General features: G+C 43.9%; 1 protein-coding gene across 6 annotated transcripts in view; it reads left to right on the forward strand.

The window, feature by feature from the left end:
* The window catches only part of NFIA (nuclear factor I A), a 313,248-nt gene that overhangs the window by 219,155 nt on the left and 78,436 nt on the right, over positions 1-15,657 (forward strand). For all 6 annotated transcript variants that reach the window (XM_065409193.1, XM_065409192.1, XM_065409197.1 and 3 more), the window contains exons 5-6: positions 1,228-1,345; positions 4,160-4,287. In XM_065409193.1, the coding sequence (XP_065265265.1) occupies positions 1,228-1,345; positions 4,160-4,287 (246 nt within the window). The remainder of the gene's footprint in view (positions 1-1,227; positions 1,346-4,159; positions 4,288-15,657) is intronic.

Below are 15,657 nucleotides of genomic sequence, written 5' to 3' on the forward strand. Positions count from 1 at the left end.
CCTCCCCGGTAGGAGCAAGCACAGGTCTATTGATTTCAGTACAGTTGTTCCAACTGACACAAGAGTAAATTTGGCTCAGTATCATTGTGTGGCACCAGGAAAATCCCTGTGAATCAGAGTTTTCACATAATATATCCTGTGCCAAACAGATATATCTTGGGCAACGGGGTAATTTTCATCAGATTGTGGAATGGGACAGACAATCAATCATGGTCCATAAAGCAGAATGTCCTATAAAGGTCAGGGCACTGGAATGGTGACAGTGGGAATGGTATCATATCACATGCAGTTGATTTCATTGAGGAAGACCTTGCCGGCTCAGTTTTATATTCGGTTACAACATTCTCATTTGTTCCATATTGCTCAACGCATGGGAGTTCACAGTCCTATCTATGCCTGTAAACTTTTGGAAAAGGAACTCTCATAATACCTTAGTGTAAAACCAGTACTCTAGGCAAGTTATTAGAGTCAGGTGAGTCATAGCAGTGGTAGTCCTTACAGAAAACCATGCATGCTGGTGGGAATAACGAACAATAGAAAACAGTTGTTGGATAATAATATAATGAGGCAAATTGTCTCTGGCTCCCGCACAGGTGCACAGAGGCAGAGAGGAACACAAGGAGTCTCTGCCCCTTGCATACTTCCCGCAGGGGCTTTGGACAGTCATAGCTGCTATGCTCCAGGGGTATAGAGACTGTAGCCTCTATGTACATCTGGGTGCACACAGCATTCCCAAAGGTCTTGGGAAGAGGTGGCACCAGTGCCCCTTCCCTGTCTACCGGAGCTCACAGACTGGGCCAGGCATACACGGGATGGTGCAACACGTCCACTACTCAGGCTGTGCCTATTAAGGAAGGAAGTTTCAAGAGATGTTATTAAGAAGATTACAATATGGCAGCAGTTTCTTAAAGGAATCCAAGATTCTTGGTGCAAATGATTAGAATTGACGGTACAGAAAAGACTGACCTGAAAAGAAAATAAGAACATCTTTATTATATCATATCATCATTATTATTATTATTTATTTGTATTATCGTAGTACCTAGGAGCCCTAGGTGGGGACCTGGACTTCATTGTGCTAAGCATTGTACAAACAGACCAAAAAAGACACTCCCTGCCCCAGAGGGAATCGTATAGTGGTAAAATGTTCCTGATTACAGTGTCAATTCACATAATCGAGTCCTTATTTACATGACTTACTGACTTGAATTTCTTTTGTTTCCCTAGCACCAATAGCTGCAGGAACAGGCCCAAATTTCTCCCTCTCAGATTTGGAAAGTTCTTCATACTATAGCATGAGCCCAGGAGCAATGAGGAGGTCTTTACCTAGCACATCCTCTACCAGGTAATTTGATATGTGTATGCTATTGGGTTACTTGTGAAACCCAGATTACGATTAATGCTCATATGGAAGTTATTGTTTAGTATTTACATTGTTTGATGTGTTCTGGTGGGGACGGGATGGTGTGTCTTTTCAGAATCACAAATTTGAGTGTCTATCTCAATCTATATTAAAGCTCTATACTTAAAGTCCAGCTTTGAAAAAAGCTGCAGAGACACACACAAGTCCTGATTCTTTTCTCACGTACATTGTTTAGAATCAGGGGTAATTCCATTGAAATCAGTGGAGTCACACTGGTATAAGGAGAATCAGGATCATAATGAAACATAATGTCCTCCTATGATAAGGTCACTGAGTATTTTTCATGGAGATATTTCTTGTAGGTATCATAGCTTGCATTGCATTGAAGGAAAAGAGACTGGACACCAGACTTCAGATAAAACTTACATGTATTGTGTATACATAAAAGTGTTAACTGTGAAACTAACAGTGTTGAAGATTTGGCTTTTAATCCATTTGTATTTTGGTGTGGCTTTAAGAATTTTGTGATTTAATGAAGCAACTGAATTTCTGACGGAGGCTACTATCAAGTCCGATTGCATATCTTAGATGCAGACAAGGATATTTTTTACTGTCTTTTTACTTTAACCATCCATGAGATTGAATTTATAAATAAGCCTAGTCACCATTGCCATCTTGAACACTATTAAGGAACCAGATTGATTTTTGTTTGTCCGCCAGCCAAAATGATCAGTTATTTCGAAGACATGACAAGAAATTCTAACTTCAGCCTGGAGTTCTTTTAGGTTCTGATCTCAGTCTGCAGCGCCACCAGCTTTGCAAAAAGCAAGCACACCATAAAAAAAACAACATATCTTTTCACTGTAGCTGTTTTTATTTTCTACAAAAGTATGTAGAGTCTCCTAGCAATAACTTTTAGCTTATAGTTCACAGTGATTGAAAGAACATTCTGTACACATGAGCTCAGTCAGCATTCTGAAGCTTAGCAAATACAGTTCTCATTACATGTGGCAGTAATCAATTTAAAAGTTTGTGCTGTTAGTTTTTTCACATGTGTTTGGCATACTGTATGTGCAGTGCTCATCATTAGAATTACTCCCAGCAAGAGTTTTGTTGTGACTCCAGGAGTGAAAAAGGCAGGTTATTAGTGTTACTTAAAAGCTCAGTTGTCACTCTTCTATTCTTCTGCAAATAGCTAGCACTGATAAGGAGCTAATTATAAACATCACCAGTAGTTAATAACTTGGTAATATGTTTGTTTTTCTCTCATTAGGTTGTTCCCAGTTAGAAAAAAAATATTCCTTAAATACACAGACTCAGCGGCACTATCAGGCAGTAATTGTATTGTACACATAGAATTTCCCCTACCGACATATACTGATTCTTTAAAATAAGTTATGGCAGAACCTGCATTCCATACATACCATAAAACATTGTCTCCCTTCAGCTTTGCATACAGAACTCCCAAATCCTGCAGCTCTTACTCAGGCAGAAAGTAAAGTGAGTCTTGCCTGAGTAAAGGCTGGAAGATTTAGCTCAATGGGAATTATGCCAATGGAATGTTTTATATCCATCCAGTACATCCCTGATACACAAAGGAGTCTATTCTTGTTTACTCTATGGAACATTTAGGTAGGTAGGGCTTTTCTTGAATCCCTTACACACTGCTGGTGGAATTGACCTCACAGAATAAAGAGTTGGCAATAGACATAAGATCTGGAAAAATGTGTTAGGACAAATTGACAATAATATCCTAGAGCATTCTGTACATCTCATTATTCCAAACTTAGCCAAGATTGTAGGCCCTTGGCACTGAAATTCATTCCCCCACCGCTCTGCCACACTTTGAGTCAGTTGACCTTCAGAGCACAGTGTAAGGTTTTCCCTTCTCTCAGCCTTTTGCCCAGGTTGGATTTTGGAGGAGGTATTGTATATGGTGAGCATTGTGTGGGAGTCTTTCAATGTTGACATTAGTCAGCAAGCTTTTTGTTCTTTTTTTTAAATGTGTGGCGGCATCCAGAGACTATGTCCTACATCAGGCATTGAACAAATTAGGTACAGGGTAAAATTTTTATACTTGTTTAAAATAACCTGTGACAATGTAAAACTGAAATATCTTTCCCATCTTTTGCCATCACTCGTGTGTTTATTATTTTAGGGTTGCCATAAAGCTGGGATTGCTGCCATTGAATTTTTCTTTAGGAAAAGAAAGCATTGGAAATATAAAAAAAATGCATACAAAGGGGGTATATGGAATTCACAATAAGATAAGGAGAAGACAAGGTAGTTTAAATGAGGGTCTACCTGTCAGTACCATATCTGTTCAATATTAACTATTTGATAGCTGGTGACACAGTAAGTTAATGGTACAAAACCCATTGAAGTCAATGGGAGTCTTTCTGTTGACTTCAGCATGCTTTACATAAGGTCCTAGCCTTACACCTGTGAAAATCTTCTTTTAAAATAGCTTTGGTTCCAGTTTGGAATGAGTTTGGTGATCTCAGCTTAGTCTTTATTGGAGGTTGTTCTGTGTCACAAAATCAGCATGTAGCTTGGCACAGTTCAGAAAGGCATAAGACAGCCTCAAGTCTGAAAAAAGTAGATCAGGACTGAGGAACATTGATTCAGCTTTGGGGGGAAGAGTGAAGAGAACAAGAATCTCTCCCGAGTCAATGCCGTCAATGTCACTAAACTTAACCCAGTTGGTCTCTTCCCATGCTACCGAGAAATATACCAATAGAGAAATATCTTTGTATCCTTTCAGCATATACAGTATTGTATGTTTTGCTGTTTCAGCTCTACAAAACGCCTCAAATCTGTGGAGGATGAAATGGACAGTCCTGGTGAAGAGCCATTTTATACAAGCCAAGGACGCTCTCCAGGAAGTGGCAGTCAGTCAAGTGGATGGCATGAAGTGGAGCCAGGTAAGCCACGGCTTTCAGGAGTCATAGGAAATTTTCTCCAGTTTTTCAGTTTCGTTATCATAAGAGAATATCGTATAGAAAGGCTATAAATAAAACCCCTATGATTTGTGCTGAAATGGTCAGTCTAATGAAAATATTGCAATAGTTTGATTGCTCCTGCAGCTGCAAATGTTTTCGTAGTGTGTCACTTTTGTATTTGGGCCAAGCATCTGAAGTATTTGAATAAGGCAGCAAAAGATATGCTCTCCTTCTCTGTCAAATTGTCCATATCCAATCATGGAATATCACTGATAACAGCTTGGCAAAACACAGCACCTGTCCCAGCTGTGGAGCACATTTCATTCTGTTGTAAAATGCCATACCTCTATCAGATGGAAAGACTTTTGAAGGGTTATATAACATTTGTTTACTCTGCAATGGGTTTTTAAGAGACTCAGTATGAGTTGCTGTTGTATTCATCCATAATGGTGTGAAGTTTGATAGGAGACTCTATGCTGAAATACACCTCTACCCTGATATAACACTGTCCTTGGGAGCCAAAAAATCTTACTGCGTTATAGGTGAAACCGCGTTATATCAAACTTGCTTTGATCCGCCGGAGCGCGCAGCCCCGCCCCCCTGGAGCGCTGCTTTACCGCGTTATATCCAAATTTGTGTTATATTGGGTTGCGTTATATCGGGGTAGAGGTGTACATATCATTGGATGTTGGAGTTAAGAACTTTAAGGGGGAAGCCATGCCTTTTCCTGATGAATTTTCCTTGGCTTGTGTTATTTACTTAATGTCTCTTGATCACCTAGCTTGGTATCATCTGGGTACTCAATAGTAATGAAAACATTTTCCTGGCATGATGGCAGTTAGTAGGCAAAATAATGCCACAGATCTCTGTTCTAGATAGGGATTTTATTGCTAATTATTATTAATACTAATTTATTGAATATCAACAAAGTGTTTTTCATCTTTCACCTTCCAACATTTTACCAGGTCATCAATATATGGTCCTAAGGGATTAGACCTTTGTGTTTTATACATTTTAATATAATTTTACTTAGATTTAAAATAATAAAGATGTCTAACCAATGGTCTAGGCACCCTAATATAATTAATGATACAGCTGTACAATTATATTATACCTCAGCACCATTAAAATCAGTTCTGCAGGAACTTGGCTGGCCAGCCAGCCACCTACTACCTTCATCATCTCTGAAGCATATCCATAGCCTTCTCCAGAAGCACATCAAACAGATGTCTTTTGCAGCATGCCTGGAAAGCCACCAAATTTAGCTATTTCAGACCGGCGAGGGAGCAAGTTTCAGAGTCTCAGAGCTGACTGAACATCCTGCCAACAGCCCCCCTCTCTTTTATAATGAGCTGGATCCAGTCTAAGTGCTCCTGCTGACCACAGCTGTGGCAGTATAGCATGGAGAGAAAGGCAGTCCCTCAGGTAGGCCAGCTCCAAGCCATGTAGGGTTTTATACGTCATAACCAACAGAGGGTCAAAATCCACCCAGAGACACAAGGGCAGCCAGCACAGATCCTGGATCACTCTGGTCATGTGCCCCCAGTGAAATGTCCTGTTCAGTAAGCAAGCCACTGCATTCTGCACCAGCTTCAGTCTCCAAATAGTTTTAAGGTGTAGCCCCATGTAGAGTGCATTGGCAAAGTCTGATCTTGAGGTGACAGAAAGCACAGAAACAGTGGCAAGGTCTGTGTCTGAAAGGACTGCAACCTCCTAGCTAGACGCAAACCGGGTCACTGCTGTAATATGATCGTCAAACAGCAGCATGGGCTGTAGACTCACTCCTAAATTGTGAATACTGTACTATCAACTAATGGCAGACATACTCCTTCAATGGAAGGGGTTGATATTACCTCCTCCCTGTTCTCCTGCAACATCCCCCAACCCACCTTCATCACCTCAGTATGATCTGGTCTGAGCTCCAGCCAGCTTGCTTTCAAACTGTGGTTGAGGTGCTGAACAGCATAGTTCCAAATGAGAGAAGATAGTGACATACAGTTGGGAGTTACCAGCATGCTGAAAACACTGACCCCATGCCCCCTTACAAATGTTCCTAATGGCCTTTTATGCCTGTTGAACAAGAGAGATGACAGAATGCCACCCTGCAGCACCCCACAGAGCTCCACAGGAAGAGGAGCAATTGTCCACAGCTACCTGCTGAGAAAAGAGAACAAAACACTGAAAAGTGGCCTGGTCCATTCCCAACAGGTTCTCAGGCAAGTCAGCAGCATTTCGTGATCAAGCATATTAAAGGCAGCTGATAGATCTAGTAATACCAGCATGGAATCCTGGTTTTCATCCATTGCCAGGAGGCGACCACTGACCAATGCACCAGGGCAATCTTCGTGTCATAGCCAGGTCAGTACCCAGATTGACAAGGGTCAAGGAGATCACAGGCATCTAGACACGGTGATAATTGTCTTGTCACAACCTTCCCACAATCCTACCTAGAAAGGGAAGATGTGATACTTGTTGATAATTAGCAAGATTGTCAGCACCCCGTGATGACTTCTTGAGCAAAGGCTGCACTCCTGTTTCCTCCAAAACAATAGGCAGCCTGCCCCCTCTAAAAGAGGTGCTGACAGTGTCCACAAATAAGGAGACCAGCACTTCCCTACTGGCCTTCCCCAGCAAAGAAGGATGTGAATCCAAAGGACAGGTTGCAGGACAAAGGTCTCCCAACACTTCCAGTACCTCAGGGAGTATCACTGGCTGAAACTCCAGCAGAGAAGAGAAGGCCTTTGTTCCCTCAAGACCAGGCTCAATCACCACAGAAGCAAACAGCCCATCCCTAATCTGATCAGTCTTGTCTGCAGAATAGCAAACAATTTCTTCACAACAGGAGGGACTCAGACCAGCTATCGAGCTGAAACTATCCAGATGTACCAGACTCTCTGTCACCCAGATCAAATCTGCTGTCTGAGATGTTGCGGATGCTGTGGAGGAGAAAAATAATTGTCACTTTGCCTCCTGCGCAGCAATAGCATAGGAGTTAAAAAGAAATATTTACGCTACAGCTGGTCAGCCTCAGCACAAGATTTCCACCACTGGTTCTCTAGCCATCTCCCTCTCGCTTCATTTGTTTCAGACCATCTATAAACCAGGCTGACCTCTGAGAACGAAGCCAGCAAAGAGAGCACTTAGGGGCCACCTCTTCAATAGTGGAGGACAAAAACCTATAATCATGTCCTACAAACGCATCAAAAGAGTGGTCTGCCAGCCGAACAAGAGTCACCATCAGAGCTCTGTATAACAGAAAGCAACAGTTTACATCATATTTTGTTTTAATATATAATATATAGTAAGTCACATGTGGCTCTGAAATCAACATTTGGTCCTTCATGTTTGACATGGATGCTTTCGTCTCAACCACTACAGAATGCTTTATGAGTCTCCAACAGGGCAACTGCCTAGAAAATGTATTGGCCCACTGAAAAATATAGAAATGGGATCAACATCCCTTATTACTTTGTATATTGCCAGAGTATTGCTCCTGAAAGAATAGTAACCTTGCCCTGTTTCATTGTTGCCTTGCCCTGTTTCAGTTACATCCTTTCTGCTCTCTATATTGTCCAAGTAAGACCCTTACTGTTTATTTAATCCCACAAATGACATTAAAAAATTCTACATTTTTAACATATAATAATCACTTTGGGTTTTAATGTTTAATTCATCTGATTGACATCTGCAAAGGGAGCTTAAACACTGAAATCATCTTAATAGTTGATGTAGCCCATCAAAGCCCAGAGCAATTATACTGTATACAATGGTAAAATATGTTTACAACCAGGGCTGGCTCTAGGATTTTTGCCGCCCAAAGCAAAAACAATTTTGGCCGCCCCGCCCCCCCCCCCCCCGTTTTTTAATTACCCCACCCCCGGCCCCGCCTCAACTCCGCCCCTTCCCCAAATCCCCAGCCCTGCCTCCTCCCCCCAGGCTCTCAAGCCTAGGAAGGAGGGAGGGAGGGGGAGCAGCGGCGCGCGAAACACGTGTTTCGCGCGCCGCGGCCGCTCGGGATCTCCCCCTCCCTCCCAGGTTTGAGAGCCTGGGAGGGAGGGGGAGACTCCGAGTGGCTGCGGCGCGGGCGCCGCTTCTCCCCCTCCCTCCCAGGCTCTCAAGTCTGGGAGGGAGGGGGAGTAGCGGCGCGCGAAACGGCCGCTCGGGATCTCCCCCTCCCTCCCAGGTTTGAGAGCCTGGGAGGGAGGGGAGACTCCGAGTGGCCGCGGCGCGGGCACCGCTTCTCCCCCTCCCTCCCTCCCAGGCTCTCAAGTCTGGGAGGGAGGGGGAGCAGCGGCACGCGAAACGGCCGCTCGGGATCTCCCCCTCCCTCCCAGGCTCTCAAGTCTGGGAGGGTGGGGGAGCAGCGGCGCGTGCCTCGGCCGCTCGGGATCTCCCCCTCCCTCCCAGGTTTGAGAGCCTGGGAGGGAGGGGGAGACTCTGAGTGGCCGCAGCGCGGGCGCCGCTTCTCCCCCTCCCTCCCAGGCTCTCAAGCCTGGGAGGGAGGGGGAGCAGCGGCGCGCGAAACGGCCGCTCGGGATCTCCCCCTCCCTCCCAGGCAGCAGCAGCGGAGGCGAGCTAGGGCGGCCGGGGCACATTTTTAGGGGCGGCATTCTGGCGCCGGCCATGCCGCCCCTAAAAATATGCCATCCCAAGCACCAGCTTGTTTTGCTGGTGCCTAGAGCCGGCCCTGTTTACAACAGAGCCCGTTGCTACTGTGAATATTTCTGATACTATTAACTCAGGCTGGTCACTGTTGAGAGTTTAGCATGTGTTGCCAGACAGTAGCATAGGAATGATTTGTTCAGCAAGATTTTCTTACATCCCATCAAAACATGTCCTATTGGATGATCGGTCCATGATCAACATGGGAACATGTTGATTACTTCCCTTGAGGAAAGGGGAAGGTTGGATAGCTGTGTGGGACTATCTCCCTGAATGTGCCTTTGGGGAAAAGACAGGTGTTGAAGACAGCAGCCACCACCGGCCACACCCAGTTCCCCAGAGGACCCACATAAAAGGTAATACAGCCCCAGACTGAACAAGGAGACCCATCTAGGCACAGCTTCTTATCCTGTATCTAGGAGTAGAAGGAGCCTGCATGTATGTGCAGATTCTGGGGGAATCTGCATGTGTTTGGGCATTTGATTAGTTTTGAGGAGAAGGGAGCAGCATGTGCATGAGAGAGATTTGGGGGATGCAAAGCATGAAAGAGAGAGAGAGAGTGTGTGTATGTGTGTGTGATCTGGTGCATGGAGAGAAAGAGTTTTTGGCAGGGGAGGCAGAAGATGAAGAATGAGAGATTTCACAGAGATTTGGAATGGGGGTCACGAGAGAGGAAAGAAATGATAGCAAGAGGATTGAAACTTGGAAGGAGGAAGAGAACACAATGTGGAAAAAGAAAGATGGAGGGGGAAAGGAGAGAACAATTATTACATCGTATAGAAAACATGATAGTGAAAAAAGACAGAGGCAAAAATAATGAGATATGTATGAGAAGAAAGGAAAAATAGTGTAGTGACCAGAGAAAGAAAAGAACAAATACAAGGGTGAGAAAGTAAATGGTTAAAAGTTTTTACTTGGAAAGGGAAGATTGAAAAGGATGCAATAAATAACTAAATTAAGAACGTTTCTGAAAGCAGTGCATGCTGGGGACAGAAGTTTGCCTAGGGCTAGCCATGGCTGGCTATCCTGCCTCTCTCCCCATTTGCTCTTTTTATGTTGGTGCTGTTTGTGGTCCCTTCTGACTTGTTTTTCTGTGGTTGGACCTGTGAGTGGGTCCATTGATCTGTGGACTCAAGGGGTGCCTGAAAAATGGCTGGAGATCAGAACAGCCTTGCTCCCACCTTGCAGAAAACAGCACAAAGCTACTCTGAGACTGCTACTCCAGACTATGAGGAGGGATAGTACCCCCTGCTTTCCAAAGGCTTTGGATGACTTCATCTATGCTCTGTGCAACCCACCAGCCACATGTATTGCCCATCTACAATCCCTCCCCTGCACTCCTGCTTTAAAGGGCTGCGCTGGGTCTCAGCTCCTTGACAAGTAAGTTGTGTGTGGAGCTCTGGACACAGGGTCTGCACCCACCACGCCTTGGCAGCACGGCATTTCCACTGCATTCTGGTCTGCGTGAACCCAAGGAAAGGTCCAGAGCACAGAGCACTCTGTGTATTGCATCTGGGGTACTTTTCACAAACAAGTGTATGGTGCTTTATTTATGCTTCAGACATGACAGCCAAAGCAAAAACCAACATTAATTCCATGTTCCTTGTAGTGTACGCGTCGAGTCTCACATCCATTTGCCTGCACTTGAATGCTTCTGGGGAGCTCTGAGGCCTAAAAAGACTGGAGTCTGCCAGAAAAGATGAATTTCCTTTCACAACAGGAAGGCTTGGGAAGTAAAACAAAGCAGACATGTAGTAAATTACTTCTGGTTTTCAAATACCTTTTGCAGTATTCTCCTTACCGTTACTTTATCTCAGCACTTTCAGTACATAACTCTTGTTAACTGAGAAGAAAGGCAAGAGAGAAGATAAAGATGATGTTAGGTAAGAAAACCAGGGAATAGCAAACTGGCTTTGGACTTGGGTACAGGCGTTGGCTTTTGTTCAGTTCTGTTTCAGCTGTATTTTGTAAACTGGTTTAAAGGCATAATTCCTAGTAAATGCTTACAGCTTCTGTTTTTGGTTCCATCCTGATCAAAATGCACCCTGTAAGCAGGAGCGCCGCCAGCTTTTTCATAGATTCATAGATTCTAGGACTGGAAGGGACCTTGAGAGGTCATCGAGTCCAGTCCCCTGCCCGCATGGCAGGACCAAATACTGTCTAGACCATCCCTGATAGACATTTATCTAACCTACTTTTAAATATCTCCAGAGATGGAGATTCCACAACCTCCCTAGGCAATTTATTCCAGTGTTTAACCACCCTGACAGTTAGGAACTTTTTCCTAATGTCCAACCTAGACCTCCCTTGCTGCAGTTTAAGCCCATTGCTTCTTGTTCTATCCTTAGAGGGTAAGGTGAACAAGTTTTCTCCCTCCTCCTTATGACACCCTTTTAGATACCTGAAAACTGCTATCATGTCCCCTCTCAGTCTTCTCTTTTCCAAACTAAACAAACCCAATTCTTTCAGCCTTCCTTCATAGGTCATGTTCTCAAGACCTTTAATCATTCTTGTTGCTCTTCTCTGGACCCTCTCCAATTTCTCCACATCTTTCTTGAAATGCGGTGCCCAGAACTGGACACAATACTCCAGTTGAGGCCTAACCAGCGCAGAGTAGAGCGGAAGAATGACTTCTCGTGTCTTGCTCACAACACACCTGTTAATACATCCCAGAATCACGTTTGCTTTTTTTGCAACAGCATCACACTGTTGACTCATATTTAGCTTGTGCTCCACTATAACCCCTAGATCCCTTGCTGCTGTACTCCTTCCTAGACAGTCTCTTCCCATTCTGTATGTGTGAAACTGATTTTTCCTTCCTAAGTGGAGCACTTTGCATTTGTCTTTGTTAAACTTCATCCTGTTTACCTCAGACCATTTCTCCAATTTGTCCAGATCATTTTGAATTATGACCCTGTCCTCCAAAGCAGTTGCAATCCCTCCCAGTTTGGTATCATCCGCAAACTTAATAAGCGTACTTTCTATGCCAATATCTAAGTCGTTAATGAAGATATTGAACAGAACTGGTCCCAAAACAGACCCCTGCGGAACCCCACTTGTTATACCTTTCCAGCAGGATTGGGAACCATTAATAACAACTCTCTGAGTATGGTTATCCAGCCAGTTATGCACCCACCTTATAGTAGCCCCATCTAAATTGTATTTGCCTAGTTTATTGATAAGAATATCATGCGAGACCGTGTCAAATGCCTTACTAAAGTCTAGGTATACCACATCCACAGCTTCTCCCTTATCCACAAGACTCATTATCCTATCAAAAAAAGCTAGCAGATTGGTTTGACATGATTTGTTCTTTACAAATCCATGCTGGCTATTCCCTATCACCTTACCACCTTCCAAGTGTTTGCAGGTGATTTCCTTAATTACTTGCTCCATTATCTTCCCTGGCACAGAAGTTAAACTAACTGGTCTGTAGTTTCCTGGGTTGTTTTTATTTCCCTTTTTATAGATGGGCACTATATTTGCCCTTTTCCAGTCTTCTGGGATCTCTCCCGTCTCCCATGATTTTCCAAAGATAATAGCTAGAGGCTCAGATACCTCCTCTATTAGCTCCTTGAGTATTCTAGGATGCATTCCATCAGGCCCTGGTGACTTGCAGGCATCTAACTTTTCTAAGTGATTTTTAACTTGTTCTTTTTTTATTTTATCTGCTAAACCTACCCCCTTTCCATTAGCATTCACTATGTTAGGCATTCCTTCAGACTTCTCGGTGAAGACCGAAACAAAGAAGTCATTAAGCATCTCTGCCATTTCCAAGTTTCCTGTTACTGTTTCTCCCTCTTCACTGAGCAGTGGGCCTACCCTGTCTTTGGTCTTCCTCTTGCTTCTAATGTATTGATAAAAAAGTCTTCTTGTTTCCCTTTATTCCCGTAGCTAGTTTGAGCTCATTTTGTGCCTTTGCCTTTCTAATCTTGCCCCTGCATTCCTGTGTTGTTTGCCTATATTCATCCTTTGTAATCCGTCCTAGTTTCCATTTTTTATGTGACTCCTTTTTATTTTTTAGATCATGCAAGATCTTGTGGGTAAGCCAAGGCGGTCTTTTGCCACATTTTCTATCTTTCCTACCCAGCGGAATAGCTTGCTTTTGGGCCCTTAATAGTGTCCCTTTGAAAAACTGCCAACTCTCCTCAGTTGTTTTTCCCCTCAGTCTTGATTCCCATGGGACCTTACCTATCAGCTCGTTGAGCTTACCAAAATCCGCCTTCCTGAAATCCATTGTCTCTATTTTGCTGTTCTCCCTTCTACCCTTCCTTAGAATTGCAAACTCTATGATTTCATGACCACTTTCACCCAAGCTGCCTTCTACTTTCAAATTCTCAACGAGTTCCTCCCTATTTGTTAAAATCAAGTCTAGAACAGCTTCCCCCAAGTAGCTTTTTCAACCTTCTGAAATAAAAAGTTGTCTGCAATGCAGTCCAAGAATTTGTTGGATAGTCTGTGCCCCGCTGTGTTATTTTCCCAACATATATTTGGATAGTTGAAGTCCCCCATCACCACCAAATCTTGGGCTTTGGATGATTTTGTTAGTTGTTTAAAAAAAGCCTCATCCACCTCTTCCACCTGGTTAGGTGGCCTGTAGTAGATTCCTAGCATGACATCACCCTTGTTTTTTTACCCGTTTTAGCCTAACCCAGAGACTCTCAACACTTCCATCTCATATGTCCATCTCCACCTCAGTCCAAGTGTGTACATTTTTAATATATAAGGCAACACCTCCTCCCTTTTCCCCCTGTCTATCCTTCCTGAGCAAGCTGTATCCATCCACACCAACATTCCAATCATGTGTATTATCCCACCAAGTTTCAGTGATGCCAACAATGTCATAGTTGTGTTTATTTATTAGCACTTTATTAGCAGTTCTTCCTGCTTATTACCCATACTTCTCACATTTGTATATAGGCATCTAAGATACTGATTTGATCTTGCCTCCCAGTTTTGTCCTGACCCTCCTTTCTCTCTGCCAATGTAGCCCACACTCCCTCTTGTTTCCGACCCATCTCCCAAGTCTCCATGTTCCCCACTTACCTGTGGGCTTTGCTCACCTGTCCCTAGGCAGCGGAAGGTCCCGCCCCGAAATGCCGCCCCCCACAGAGGCGGCGGAAGGTCCCGCCGCCGAAATACCGCCACGGTTGCCGCCCCCCAAATTGTAGCGCCCTAGGCGACCGCCTAGGACGCCTAATGGGTTGCGCCGGCCCTGCCTGTAAGACTGAAACACATACAACTGTATTCCACTTGTGCATTTTTCTAGTGCGTTCTCTAATGCAATACAGATGTGACATCCACTGTACCTTATCAGGCATTTCTGTGGTGTTCTTTACTGTATATTAGCAATTTCAGTTTCAGATTTCTCAGTCAAGTTTCTTGTATTTATAGACTGGGGGTGGGAATGCTGATTAAAGTGTAATCCTCACAGTATTCTAATAATCAACCTTGCCAGCACGGGGAAGAGCAATCTGCACCTTCCTGTGTCAGTCTGGTCCTTGTTTTCCCACCAAGGGCATTGACTCCAAGGGAGTCAGAATGTTTGCACTGCCTGAAATCTTTTGGGGTTCTGATGGGGAGAATGCAGTTTTAAGTTCCACAGGGGATGCACTGGATCAACATGAAATCTCTCTTCAAACAGCACATGCTGACCCTGCGTTCTACTTCCCTCCTGTTGAAAGGATGTTTGTGCTGTTTTGTGTCACTGCAGCCCATTCTCCTTCTCTCCCCTAGTGGTTTTTCTGCCACCAGGGACTCTGTGCAAAGGCCTCAAATGTGAGAAAGAGCAAGCGATTGGATTGCAGTCCAAATTGCATTGGAATTCATTCAGTGCAAAGCAGCACCAACACAGTATTAAAGCATAATGTTTTTATTGCATGAGTGAAATATGTATTGTACAGTTATAATACCTCATGGAATTAAACCACTACATAAGCCCATAATAAATGACAATGCCCATGCTAGATCACATTAGTTCTTCTTCAAGTGCTCATCCACATATATTCCACTCTTATTAGTCAGAAATGAATCGAGGACTTCATACTTGCCTAGTGGGTATCAAAGTAGGCATATGTCCTGGTACCTTTCTTCCTCACCCCCAGGCCCTTTTCCATATAACAGTCCATCATGACACCATTGAAACCCTTGGAGTTTATGCACCAGCTCCTAAAAGGAAAGAGAAGAACCCAGCAGACAGACTGTCATCAAGTTCCTTTTACCACCAGAGAGCCTCAGTGCCTCCAAGAAGGAGGCTGTGTGCTTCAGCCTCTGCAACATTCTCCTCCCACACTACAGCTACATCAAAATGGTTGAGAATTGCTCCATATACAGTGCGTTCTCCCTGCCATTTGGGAATCGCCTTCATTTTTTCCAGGAGTCATGGAACCTAAGAACATCCAACCCCTAGGTTTCAGAGATAGTCTCAGTCAGATATTCTCTGCAGTTCTGTGCTACTATCCCTACTTCCCACTTTTCAGGGACCCCTCTGATGAGAGACTGTTTCCTCAGGAGGTGGAGTAACTTCTGTCTCTCAACACAAGAGAAGAAGTTTTTCTGCAGTTTAGGGGGAAGAGTTTTTATTCTGATTACTTCCTAAAATCACAGAAGGTCTCAATACCTTCTTCTACTTCCACTTCAGAATGGTAACTGTAGCTTCTATAATTCCATCACTAGATCTATAGGACTGTT

This window comes from Emys orbicularis, chromosome 8 (genome assembly GCF_028017835.1).
Source record: "Emys orbicularis isolate rEmyOrb1 chromosome 8, rEmyOrb1.hap1, whole genome shotgun sequence".
NCBI classification, from domain to species: domain Eukaryota; kingdom Metazoa; phylum Chordata; order Testudines; family Emydidae; genus Emys; species Emys orbicularis.